Source organism: Harpia harpyja, chromosome 5 (assembly GCF_026419915.1).
Source record: "Harpia harpyja isolate bHarHar1 chromosome 5, bHarHar1 primary haplotype, whole genome shotgun sequence".
NCBI classification, from domain to species: Eukaryota; Metazoa; Chordata; class Aves; order Accipitriformes; family Accipitridae; genus Harpia; species Harpia harpyja.
Window position 1 is genome coordinate 9,841,796 of NC_068944.1, and position 13,490 is coordinate 9,855,285.

The 13,490-nt window shown below is 44.0% G+C and overlaps 2 protein-coding genes across 3 annotated transcripts in view; one reads left to right on the forward strand and one right to left on the reverse strand.

Annotated features, from left to right (window-relative positions):
- LOC128142330 (dynein axonemal heavy chain 5-like) overlaps positions 1-6,871 on the reverse strand; it is a 167,695-nt gene extending 160,824 nt beyond the window's left edge. The window contains exons 1-4 of the mRNA XM_052788315.1: positions 6,649-6,871; positions 2,252-2,352; positions 555-743; positions 381-455 (exon numbers count right to left, since the gene is read on the reverse strand). Of these exons, the coding sequence (XP_052644275.1) occupies positions 381-455; positions 555-743; positions 2,252-2,352; positions 6,649-6,817 (534 nt within the window). The 5' untranslated portion in view covers positions 6,818-6,871. The remainder of the gene's footprint in view (positions 1-380; positions 456-554; positions 744-2,251; positions 2,353-6,648) is intronic.
- Positions 6,872-8,275: 1,404 nt separating this feature from the next.
- The window catches only part of EXOC3 (exocyst complex component 3), a 28,693-nt gene continuing 23,478 nt past the window's right edge, over positions 8,276-13,490 (forward strand). Inside the window, exons 1-2 of one of the 2 annotated variants that reach the window (XM_052787312.1) lie at positions 8,276-8,391; positions 11,405-11,589. In XM_052787312.1, coding sequence (XP_052643272.1) covers positions 11,446-11,589 — 144 coding nt within the window. In that variant the 5' untranslated portion in view covers positions 8,276-8,391; positions 11,405-11,445. Of the gene's footprint in view, positions 8,392-9,800; positions 10,181-11,404; positions 11,590-13,490 lie in introns of those variants that run through there. The other variant, XM_052787311.1, reaches the window with a different exon arrangement.

Here is a 13,490-nt window from a genome sequence, read left to right on the forward strand (position 1 = left end):
AGACAAAATGGTTCTCATACAGACAGTTCCCCCATTCCTCTAATACTTATGTTAGCTAATCTAGTATTTTTAAACTCTGAATACTGTGAACACTTTGCCTCAATTATCTTTATCAATTCTGAAGTCTGGATTTGTACTTTACTTGGCCATTTTTAAGTTTTCTTTTGTGAAATCAAGAACAGTATCAAACCATGCCATAGAGCATTCTCCTGTTTTCATGTAAGCCAAGATGGCAGTATCTAAACAATGAGCTCTAAGTTCTTTCCACGTTGGCATACAGAGCAAAAAAAATCTCTGGTAAGATTTTCTGAATTTTGCAACACTCGTGATTTTTAAAAAAATGCAACTTTGCTTTTGCAAAAGCAATAACAGAAACATACCTGAAATACATCTTGGTAAAAGAAGAGCAACTTTTTAAGTCCACTAGGGGCAAAGAACTGTTCTATAAGTTGAAACTAAAAGTAAAATTATAATTGCAGTTAATTGTGAAGTAATTTCAAAAGACTGGAAATTTTTGAAATATATTTAATTATAATAATTTAATTAATATTTACCTTGTCATCAGAAATAATGGCCTCCTCCACTTGCTGCTCACTTAAGCCTATCCCATCTGCTAATCTTGATACCAAATACTTGTGTCTTTCATCTATCTGAGCTTTTCTCTCCTCTTTGGCGACTCTGGCTTGCTTGGCTAGTTCTTTCCTAGTTTCACTGGAAAGTACTATACTTTTCTTACCAGTTGTCTAGAAAATAAAAGTTTGTTACAGACAGATTCTTTTTTCTCACTTAAGGATTGTATTTTATATTGTTGATCTTCAAGCTGATTTCATAAACTACTTCAAGCAGTAACATAAAAAATTACATCTAAGGAGTGCAGAGGGAAAAGATCAGTAATAATTAACTTGTTAGGTCAGAATTATTTTTCAGTATAAAGCTGCTACAATGGAAACCTCAGATTGGAAACTTCAGATCAGGACTTCTGAATCAGATGTGGATCCAGGCTAAGGTCACAATACAAATTTAGCAGTATAAAGCCTCTAATTCAAAACTCAGCTTTGTGAATCTAGCTTCCAAACTTCTATATGTCCATATTCCAGATTTGGGACCAGACCTATCTCTATACTGCCAGCATTTTAGTATATAGTATCAAGTTATTACCTCAAAGGAAATAAATAAACCAAATCCACTATAAAATCAGTCACCACTGGAAAAAATATATAACTGACATTTAATACATAGGTCACATAAAGGTAGTAGCAGAATGATAAAGAAGGAAATTTATGTAGACAAAGGATTTTTTTAAATCTTCATAACAGTGTGAACAAGATTGAAAATAGATATGGTGAATAACATTTTTAAGTCAACAGATAATCTTCAGAAGCTATACAGAAAACTAAAGATTTGGGTAAAAAAGTCACTACACTGAGCATTTCCTGCTACACGCAGTTGCCACTGACATGAGTATCTGGAGTCTGGGGATGTCTAGAGTGTCTCTGTATCTCACAATTTTTATTTGAGAGAAAGAAAGACAAATTACATCATCTTCCCAGTACTCTAAACTAGGAATTGTAATTGATCAATCCTGATTTACTCTTGGATTAAAAAAACAACAAGCTGGCCAACGTCCACCTTTGCCTCCTACCATTTCATCTTACCAGAGACTCTGAATGGATGTTTTACACCACTCCTGTCTCTACCTGCATCTCTTTGAGATCAGGAGACACCAAGAATGCCTGAATACCTGTAGTTGTTCGTCAGTACCATTCTGATGTCTCTAAAAGCTACATGTCTTCTGATTTACCGTTCATTCTTCTCCCATGTAGGTCCCAACTCATCTATGTCAGTCTTTCATCACCTCTGGCTTCCATGCCAACAGCTGGATCCCTTGTTTTGCATATGCCTTCCCTGATGCAGCATGACCTTATTCAAGTATTCTTAACCAATATTAATTTTCATCTGGGCAAAGGAAGGGGATTAACCCGTGGATGATCAAAAAAAAACCAACCCCAAAACCAAAATCCCAGCAACACACATTGTAAGCACAGAAAGTAAATGGCCTAACACTGTATACACTTTTGAGTGGCTCGCTGTTCTTTTTCCTTGTAATTAAGAGAGACTGAAGGAATTCAGCACCCTCCAGTATTAGGCCAAACTTCTGTCAATGAAGACTTCTAGAATAATCTGTACAGAAGAAAATTTAACAGACAAAAGGTAGCTGAGTAACCACCTATTTTAGCATGAAAACACTTGCCGGAAGAACAGCAGTCAAAGGTGATCCAGTCACAGCAGATCCCAGCTCAGTGCTCTTCGTCTTCAGGTCCCCTCCACATCTACGATACTTACTTTCTATGTCTAGTTAAAAGAAGTGACAAGCTCTAATTATTCAGGTATATGCATAACAAATGCATTTACAAGACCTGCAGTGTTGTGTCTTAATATCTGCTGGCTAACCTCTTCTCAGGCTGGGGAAAATGAGACATGAAGGGAACATTAGAACACCTGTGCCTCAGAAAAAACCCTTAGAAGACATTAGGGGAAAAGATGTCTTATAATGGCTTTTCTTTCAAGTTCAATTGCAAACAATCCCTACTGATAGCAGTAGAGGTAAGAAAAAGCAATTTAAGGTACTAGCTTGAAGAAATCTGTTCTGGAAAAAATAGAGACTCTGAAATATTGTGACTTTTCACGCTTGCTATTGTCACCCAGTTACTCCTCTTCTGTTACTTCTTTATCTAAATTCTGATTGTCAGTGTCGTGGTTTAACCCCAGCCAGCAACTAAGCACCACACAGCTGCTCGCTCACTCCCCCCCCGCAGTGGGATGGGGAGAGAATTAAAAAAAAAAGTAAAACTCGTGGGTTGAGATAAAGACAGTTTAATAGGACAGAAAAGGAAGAAAATAATAGTAATGGTAATGATAAAATTACAATACTACTAATAAAAGCATTAGAATATACAAAACAAGTGGTGCACAATGCAATTGCTCACCACTCGCCGACCAATGCCCAGCCAGTTCCCGAGCAGTGACCTGCCCCTCCCAGCCAACTCCCCCCAGTTTATATACTGGGCATGACGTCACATGGTATGGAATACCCCTTTGGCCAGTTTGGGTCAGCTGTCCTGGCTGTGTCCCCTCCCAACCTCTTGTGCCCCTCCAGCCTTCTTTCTGGCTGGGCATGAGATGCTGAAAAATCCTCGACTTAGTATAAACACTGCTTAGCAACAACTGAAAACATCAGTATGTTATCAACACTCTTCTCATCCTAAATCCAAGCCACAACACTATACCAGCTACTAGGAAGAAAATTAACTTTATTTCAGCTGAAACCAGGACAGTCAGTCTCAGGCATTTCTGACAAACTTGCTACTTGCAGAGACTTGCAAGACAACTTGAGCACATGGACTATCTGCAGAATAAAGATTGCTAATATTTGCAATAAAAACAGGACATATATCATTAGAGTGTGTAACTATCTTCTGTTGATTGTTTAAGCCTCCTGAAGAGCTTTTGAAGCCCTTTATTTAATAAAAAATTTATTCCATGTCTTTGTTTTTCCTAGAAATTAGGATTTGAATATTTTTAGAGTCATTTAAAGTAACAAATAAGAGTATTTAAGTTTTCCTGATACTAAGTACAATAACTTATCTCCAGCCAGCCACCATTTCTCTTTTAAAAATTTTAATTACAAAGCATTCCTAATTATCACTTTATCTGTCCTTAACAGAAATACTGGTTTAGTTAGCTTCAAAAAGATAATTATTTGAAAGGACCGAACAATGCTATTTGTAATTGCTACAGCTTGCTTTTAGCCCAAGAAAAAGCCACCATTTTATTTCTCAGAAGATGATATTTAGGTCCCATCCTTGGCAGCAGATCAGATCCTCAGTGAAGCATGCAGTAGTGCTAATGAGCGGCTCACTAAACTTTCAGGAACTACCATTTAATATATTCTAAATAAATTATGAGATTGTGACTAAAATTAATATTCCAGTAGCACTGATTTCCTTATAAATTGTGCCTCTTTTCCCCTGACTATAATGTATTATTCACAGAATCATAAAATGGTTTTTTGGAAGGGAACTCTGGAGGTCACCTGGTCCAACCCCTCCTGCTCAAGCAGGGCCACTTAGAGCCGGTTGCCCAGGACCATGTCCAGACAGCTTTTGAATACCTCCAAGGATGGAGACTCCACAACCTCTCTGGGCAACCTGTGCCAGCGCTCGGTCACTCTGAGAGTGAAAAAGCGTTTCCTGATGTTCAGAGGGAACCTCCTATGGTTTAGTTTGTGCCCATTTCCTCTTGTCCTGTCACTGAGCTCCACTGAAAAGAGCCTGGCTCCATCTTCTTTACACCCTCCCTTCAGGTATTTACACATGCTGATGAGATCCCCTTGAGCCTTCTCTTCTCCAGGCTAAACAATTCCAGCTCTCTCAGCCTCTCCTCATAGGAGAGATGCTCTGGTGCCTTCATCATCTGCATGGCCCTTTTCACATCCATCTCTCTTGTACTGGGAAGCCCAGAACTGGACACAGCACTCCAGGCATGGCCCTACTGGTGCTGAGTGGAGAGGGTGGATCGTGTCCTTCAGCCTGCTGGCAACACTCTTCCTCATGCAGCCCAGGATACCCTTGGCCTTCTTAGCCACAAGGGCCCATTGCTGGCTCATCTTCAACTTGGTGTCCACCCAGGTCCTTCTCTGCCAAGCTGCTTTCCAGCTGGTCAGCCCCCAGCATGTACTGGTACCTGGGCTTGTTCCTCCCCAGGTGCGGGACTTTGCACTTCACCTCGTTGAACTGCATGAAGTTCCTGTCAGCCCAACTCCCCAGCCTGTCGAGGTCCCTCTGGATGGCAGCATGACCCTCTGGTGTACTGACCACCCCTCCCAGTTTTGTATCATCAGCAAACTTGCTGAGGGTACGCTCTGCCCCATTATCCAGATCATTAATGAAGATGTTAAACAGGACTAGACCCAGTATTGACCCCTGGGGTACACCGCTACCTACTGGCCTTCAACTGGACTTTGTGCCACTAATCACCACCCTCTGGGCTTGTCTGTTCAATCAGTTTTCAATCCACCTCCCTGTCTGCTCAGCCAGCCCACGCTTCATTAGCTTCTCTATGAGGATCTTACAGGATTGAAGGGGAAATTCAAATTGTAACTGCTCAACTGTGGTAATTTGTGACCCAGGAACGATTTGGCTTGGAGAGCAAGAAGGCCCAACTGCAGAAGGGGTTAAGCCTGCTGGAAGCAGGAATGCCAGAGACAGAACAACTCCCTGTAAGGGAGTGTAGTTTCCCTTGGTGATGAGATAAGAAACAGCCACAGCATTGTCTTGTAGCCACCCTGCAATGTGGCTCAGGGTCTACCTTTGGGCAGCAGAGCTGCTGCTGGGGGATGGACCCAAGGCTGGGCTGAGGCATTCCATGCTGATGCTCACAGGACTGGTGCCAGTGCAAGTGTATATAAGGAATCTCCTGGTGAAGTACCTTTGCAGAATTCTTATAGAACCAGTTACGGCAGCAGGGCTGTCCAATGCATTGTTCATTAATTTATTTTTTTTTTTATATTTCAGCACAAATGTGTCTTTAATTCATCTCAAGGGGCACAGTAAAAAATTCCCAACAGGAGACTGTCAAAAGCCTTACTGAAGAAAAGGTAGACCATATTCACTGCACTCACCTACCAAGCCAATCATTTCATTGCAAAAGGCAATGAGTTTGATCAAGCATTTCTTCCCTTGGTGAATCCATGCTGACTACTCCCAGTCACCTTCTTGTCCTTCATGTGCCTGGAAGTGGTATCCAGGATTAGCTGCTCTATCACCTTCCCAGGGACTGAGATAAGGCTGACTAGCCTGTAGTTCCCTGGGTCCTCCTTCTTGCCCTTCTTGGAAACAGGAGTGACATTAACTTTCCTCCAGGCCTCAGGCACCTCTCCCAGTTGCCAAGAACATTCAAAGATTATTGAGCGTAGCCTTGCAATGAGATCAGCCAGCTCCCTCCATGCTTTTGGGTGCATCCCATCAGGGCCCATGGTCTTACATACGCACACTTCGCTTAAGTATTCCCTGACCTTGTCGAAGAGGATCAGGTTAGAAAGTACTGAAGCAAAGTGGGCATGTGTAAATCCATGGGCCCTGATGGGATGCATCCACTAGCACGGAGGGAGCTAACTGATCTCATTGCGAGGCCACGCTCAATAATCTTTGAACTAATTATTCGATCTATTATCACTGTTAATATATTCCAGAAAAGAGATACCATACTATATGCCATACTATAGAGCATACCATACTATAGAGTACTACTCATTTTAATTCCAGAAAAAGGGCTCTAATCATCTTACTATGATTCAACACTTGGAAATCTGCTAAGAGATCAGAGTTGCACAGTGCATGGCCCTACAAATCCATATAAATACATAAATATGCATTTGTTTATTTATATGTATGTATTTATTTATAAAGCTGAAAACTGCACATTGCAGTCCCTACACTGGCATATTCAGAATAGCACGTACCCACCCAGTATATATAAGTATGTTATAAACTTAAACACTCTACTTAGTATTTGGTTTCTCATTTTGTTCCTGGAATTTTTTTCCATACAAAGCCAACATGAAATACTTATGATTATTTTCTCCCTTACCTTTTTTTATAGTAATGAGAGGTGGACAGAGATCAATGTTGGGTTTGGAAGAAAGTTGTGTTGCTCTCAGTCGTTCTGATTCCTGCTGTGCAGAGTGACCAGGAGGTGAACTAGGCTCAACTCTTCCCCCCAACTCAGTCTCACCTCCCACAGTCTCCTCCATCTCCATCACCACACAAAAATCAACCTAAATCAACAATGCATAAAATGACTGCATAATGCAACATTGTAAAAACCAACCACACCTTCACTATTTTTATCCCTGTTATAGCACCAATATGATAGACTAGCAAGGAAAAGAAAAAAGAAAAATTCTCTACTTTTGGTTGCTAATTCAAAATGAGATGATCTAAGCAGTTTACAAAATTATAAAAGCTCCTTAAAGGTTGCCCGTTACCAAAACTTTATTTCTAATTGCATAACTGTCATTTCTGTCTGATCAGACTGCTGCAGGTGGGAACTCACGCGTTGAGGGACAGGTTAAGCTCCTTCTTTCACGACAGCTGCAGGTCCCACTGCAAAACACTGGGCACAGAGTGCCGGCTGAGGCACTTGCTTAATCTCAGGCGGGTTTTTAAGCCTGCGGTCTGCCTGGACACTTGGAGTTGCTGGCAGCTGCTATGGCAACCCCTACACAAACCCAGCTAACAACCCAGTCCCCAGGAGGCACCTCGTCCGTCCCCATTTCCTGCTGTATCCACAAACCCAGCGCTAATTTCATAACTATTTGTCTTTTTAAACGCACCATAGTTTTCCCTTACGTATGAATTAAATCCTAAGCAAGCAGCTTCCCTGAGCCTCAGCATTTCGGACGTGCAGAGCCAGGGGAGGCCGCAGCGAGCTGCATCTCAGCGGCCACACCACTCTCCTCAACACAGCCTTTCTCAGCATGGCCGCAACCCAGGTTCTGGACAACGTGTGAAGAGAAGACACAGCTCAGACAACGGGCTGAACGAGGACCTTCCCTTCTCCTCTGCCAGGCAAAGCCACCTCCACATAGATCTGAGAGGTACTGCATGATTCGCAGCCTATCCACCTACAGCACACTTACTTCGCATGCTTCTTTTTTCCAGACGATACCCAACGACCAAGCTTTCACTGCAATAGGTTACCATTCAAAACCAAAGGCTTAACACCTCAAAGGACTTCTGCACTTTATTTTTTTTAACCGGTCTCAGTGACCTTGAATCAGGCCCCAAAAGCACTGACAGTGCCCTCGACACTGAGAGACTGTAAAAAAACAACAAGGGAGGAAAATGAGGAGGCGCCGCCGGTAACCCCCCCCCGCAGGCTGCAGCCGGCAGCCCGCTCTGAGGAGACGTGGGCGCTCCCCTCGCTCCCACCTCTCTCGTCGCACCCAACAACGTGTACACGCACACAGCCGCCTCGCCACCGGGACGAAGCTCCTCGGGGAGAGCCGGCACCGGTGCTCCGCGGCCTCTAAGGCAGCCTGAGCCGCTACCGCTCTTCCAGAGGCTCTTTCGGTTACCGGGCGCCTCGTCCCGTTCCCCCCCCCCCCCTCCACTTCCCGGTGCCGCGCAGGCGCAGCCCGCTCCTGCGAACAGGTGAGGGCGCCTAGCCCGCATGCGCGCCGGGCAACGGCGGGGGCGAGCGGAGGCGGGGGCGGCGGGAGGAGAAGGCTTCGTTCATGCGCCTGCGCCGCCGGCCGTGCGCCGCTGTGTGGGCCCGGCGCCTGCGCACTGACGGACTGTCAGTCCCTCGCCGCGGGGCGGGCTGCAGCCGGTAAGTGGCAGCTGCGGCTCCTTCGGCCCCCGCCGCTGGCCCTGTGCCAGCGCGGGGGTGTGGGGGGTGCCCCGGCCGGTGAGCGCCGCCTTGCCGGTTCCTGCCGGGCTGTCGCTGTCTGTAGCGATCCGGGTCCGGTAACGGGAAGCGGAGTGGGGACGGGAGGGGCCGGGCAGGGCCGGGCCGGGCCGATCCGGGGAGCCCCCTCGAGATGGCGAGGCCGAAGAGGGGGTGCTGAGGGCTCCTCCGGCGCCGGCGCCGTCGTCCGAGGGCCTCTGCCGAGGCTGAAGGCGCTCGGCGTGGCGGGGCTGCAAGCCTCGCTTGCGTGGCCGGGGACAGGTCTCCGGCCTTTGCCCGGCAGGGACGGGCACCTGCGTCGGTGTCAATAATTCGAGTGGAGCCACCTCCGCCGGGGAGGGCGGCCGGGCGGAGCCGGGGCTGCCGGCCGGGGGCTGCCGCAGCTTCCTCCGAGCTTTGTTCGGAGGGGTTGTGCCCCAAACTTGGGCTGTCGTTGCCCGCCTCTAGCCCAGAAGCTCGTTTTTGGAGGGGGCGCGGAGCGTGTCGCTGCCGCTGGCTCGCTTCTCGGCTCCCGGCCGGGGCTTGAGTCCGGGGGATGAGGGTGTGCTTGCAGCTGAAGCCTTTCCGAGACTGCTCGGGACTTTCTTTTGTTCACTTCTCCCAGTACTTTGCTCTGAAGATGTTTGTGGTTTTGGCTCGTAGCCTGTGTGTAAAGTTGGCGTGGTTTCTTAAAGTTTGCCCTTCCTTTTGAATGGTTAGCAGTTGTGCAACAGCCTGTCTACCTCAGCAAGTTAGTACGTAATCGGTTAGGGCATTGAGGTATTCTGACTACTAACTTTGTTCGTGAGGTCTGCTTAATGTGCCTGGGTAGTGGCTGTGTGGGTTAAAGCTGTCGTAACTCTGTTGATTGTATTCAGAGTTGTTAATAAAGGCAGTAATTCAGCATAAAGCTGTCTACTGCAGATAGACTTCTGTAGTAAATTCATATTTAGAAATAACAATTTTTTTAGAAATTGTAGATACAGTCCTGACAGCTTAGAAGTGGCTTGGGCTAAACAAAACAGGAGTATTCATTCGGAAGTATGAGTGGTAGCAATAGATCTTAAACCTTGACATGTAGAGTAGGAAGTCAAACGTTTGAGCTAAACGGGCCATTAGTAGAGAAGTGATGGGTATGGTTTCACAGCTGAGGAGGTAAAGTAGGACATGAGTTTACACTGTAGAAATAATTATGGAATAAGTGCATATTTATGCATGTAATTTTTGAAGATGCTAGAGATACAGATCTTGAGGTATCAGACTTAGGGTCTTATGGACTAGCTCTTGGGCAAACCTTGCCTGAAATCTTTTTTAACCCTGATGAGTTCTGAAATGACGAATTCTACTAATGCTGTACTGAGTCTGTCTGGGATGGAGTTAACTTTCTTCATAGCAGCCTGTACAGTGCTGTGTTTTGGATTTGTGGCTAAAACAGTGTTGATAACACACCAGTGATTTGGCTGTTGCTGAAGGGTGCCTGCACAGCATCAAGGCTTTCTCTTTGTCCTACTCTGTCCTCCCCTCCCCTTGAATAGGCTGGGGATGGGCAAGAGACTGAGAGAGAAGACAGCTGGGATGGCTGACCCAAACTGGCCGAAGGGAAATTGCCTACCACATAATGTCATGCTCAGCAATAAAAGATGAGGTAGAGGAAGAAGAAGGGGGGGTTTTGGCTTCCAGGGTGGCCGTTGTTCAGAGACTGGCTGGAGCATTAATTTGCCTGTGGGAGGTGGTGAGCAATTTCCTTTGCTTCACTTGTTTTTGGGGGGTTTTTTTTGGTTGCGGGGCAGGGGGTATTTCCACTTTCCTTCACCTATCAAACTGTCTTTCTCTCGACCCATGAGTTTTCTCACTTTTGCTCTTCCAGTTCTGTGCACTTGGCACAGTTCTTCATCAGATCACTATTCTGTTGAGATTAAGTGATGTGCTGGACATAGGAATGCAGACTGCTTTGACAGTAGATATCTACTTTGAAGGAGTAATATGGATATGAGGGAGTATAATCTGTAGTTGTGGCAGCAGAACCTAAAATGTTCTGTTTTATTACAAGACTAAAGACATAAGATGTTGGAAAGAATTTGGAAGGAGTGAGGGAGTCCAGATGTGTTCCTTGGAGTTCTGTGGACACCATGTTCTTGTATCTTCGGTGACTGGGATCCTCCCTGCTTTCTGTTAGTAGCTAGTGAAGCTTGAGAGAACAGGTCTGATTTGACGGCCAGCAAATTTTATCTTTTTTGCATACTGGTTTGCATGCATGTCTTGACTTCACTAGAAGTTCTGCTGGAGACTTAGATGAGATACTTGACTAATTTTTCCCTGCATACCTGCACCTCTGATGTACTGATACTGTAAGAAGAACTGAATACGAGAGTAGGAAATAAAAAAATCATCCATTGGAAGTCTGAATGGAAGTGCTTTATAGTTAAGTCTCTGGATTTAGAGCTTCCACAGCTATGTTTCTCTCCACTTCTGGTAGCAAATTTGACCTATTGCTGCAGGGGGACTATGGTTCTCTCAGCTCCACCAGATTCTAGTTCAGGAAGAGTTAGGGCTGTTGGTTGGACAAGATTCCTTTATGCTTGTCTCATTCCCCTTTTAGTAGGCAAACCTACTCTAGGATTAGGTAGAATCTGTCTTTTAAATGAAGAGTTGCTGTTCTTTTGTTGTTGTTTTGGGTTTTGGTTTTGGTTTTTTATGCAAACTTACAGAGAGCAAGGTAAATGCAAAAACAGTAACCAGAGAACATTTCAGGTAAACTAATGAAACAGAGTTAAGTGACTTTAAATGCAATTCTTGTAGAATTCCGATTACTACTCCTTATAATGCAGTCTGATGATGCTTCTGTCAAGTTGCACTGTGTTTATGGCCAAAGTTAGTTCTCCAGTTGTTAACTTTGAAATGATACATAGCCATCAAATGAAAAAATATTTTCTAAAAATGTTCTATTTCTTTTCAGTACTGTTAAATTATGAAGGCATTTTGAGGTCCTAATCAACAATGGAGGAAACGGATAGGGAAGCAGTTGCAACAGCTGTTCAGAGAGTAGCGGGAATGCTTCAGCGTCCTGATCAGCTGGATAAAGTGGAGCAGTATCGCAGGAGGGAAGCTCGTAAGAAGGCTTCAGTAGAAGCTCGACTCAAGGTACAAAGTTCGATAAACCTGAGTGTCCGTGGTGCAGCATGAATGTACCTTCTTTTTTTTGTGTTCTGTTTTCTGATTCTACATTTTCATCCCGATAGTTTTAAACCACGGACTTTAATTTTTGCTCTGTGTCCAAAACAGAAACTTTGCATCCTGAAAGTAATGCAAACTAATGCTGTACATATTACTGAAATTTTATTCAAGGATTTCAAGTGTTCTTATGTCCTGTAACTTATACAGTTTATCCATGGACAGCTACCCTTGTACTGTGTAGCCTGTCAGCCAGCAAACCTTTGTCTTAATGGTTGAATGCTGAACTTGTAACAAAAAGTTGATGATGGTGACTGAAAAAGATCAGTCAGTTTAGTCTCTGACTTTTACATGGGATTATGGAAGATAGCTAAGATCTATCACATTTTTGTCTCTTGCGGAAGTGTACCCCATGATTTTCCCCCTCCTTCAAATGTGTACATGTGAGTGAACGCACGCACATGGACACACACAGACTTAGCCTGAAATATGAGTGAGGTCATCCTATGTTTAGTGTGTATATGTTACTGAGTTCTGTGTTTTCTTCTTTCACTGGTACTCACTAGCCAACAGTTGTTTTAGACCACTGTATTAAGTAATTGGAGTAGAGCCTTAGAACAGTGTTTTGGGAAATATTTTTGGGTTTACCAGATCAAAATGGCTGGTATACACTGTATCTAATCTTACATTTCAGAATAAGTTAGTTTATCTCACAACTATTTGATGGCTCCTTCTTTGTGGGGGTCTGCATGAAGTAGAAGAGAGCCTGCCTTCTTTCACAGTGAAAAAATCTGTTAGCAAATTACACGTTAATTTTTGTCTGTAGCATGAAGCGTATAGTGGAGTCCATTAATAATGGATCAGCTGTTTAGTTACTGTGATCTGTTTATAATATATGAGCACAGTCATTTGCCTACTGGCTGCTTCTATAGACAGTGATGACTAAACATAACTATAAGTTTTGTAAATGCCTAAATCCACTTTATAGCTAATTTTCTTGTCATTTTCCTTAAGTTACCTTAACTTCAGTCATCTATAGATGGTCAGAAATACCTGTTCCAAAAAGAAGTACAACGCCCCTTAATCCATTCAGGATGCATTCCTGAAACAGGTGATGGTTAGTGATGGAATGGATAACAAAGCAGTTTTTCCCGTAAGAATTACTATAATGGATGGGAGCACAGAGAGGATGTAAGAAATGCTCTTGCTCTGTATTTAAATTGTGTATATGTATGGTGTGGAAGATGGAGAGACAGGGTCATCAGGATCATCAGCCAGAGGAGTTGCTGACTTTTCAGGTTGGATCACTGTTGGAATACCTCAGCTGCTTCATCTATGTGAATGAACACATGGTAAATCTTTTAGTGTGGACATGTTGGTGCTTCTTTCTGGCTGGATATGCTTTCATCTTTGTCATCATTTTCTTCAGATGAATCAAGATAATCAAGTCAAACAAGGGTGAAGAGTAGAAAAGCAGGGTAATAGTTGTGTGTCACTTACAAGGATGAAGCGACAGAGGTCTGGAATGGTGTTGTGCCCAAAAAACCAGCATCTCCTCCAGTTGGTTATCCTACTCCTCTCTCTATATCCTCTCCCAAATATTTAGTTATGTCCATTTCTTACATCCTTCTCTGCATTTCTTCCTGCATTATATAAATTCTTACAGGAAGAACTGCTTTGAAATTTGTCAGACTCATCCACTTCATGCGTGAGACTGATGGCAGTTAGTGAAGCAGTATTTTTAAGCATCGGTAGCAGAACTCTGAAACGATGGGTGGATAAGCACCAGCTAGCACTGCAGGTTAGTACTTCTGGGCTCTGCAGTCCGAAATGTAGGCAAAGAGCTGCTTGGACTCTATTGCAGAGCCTGA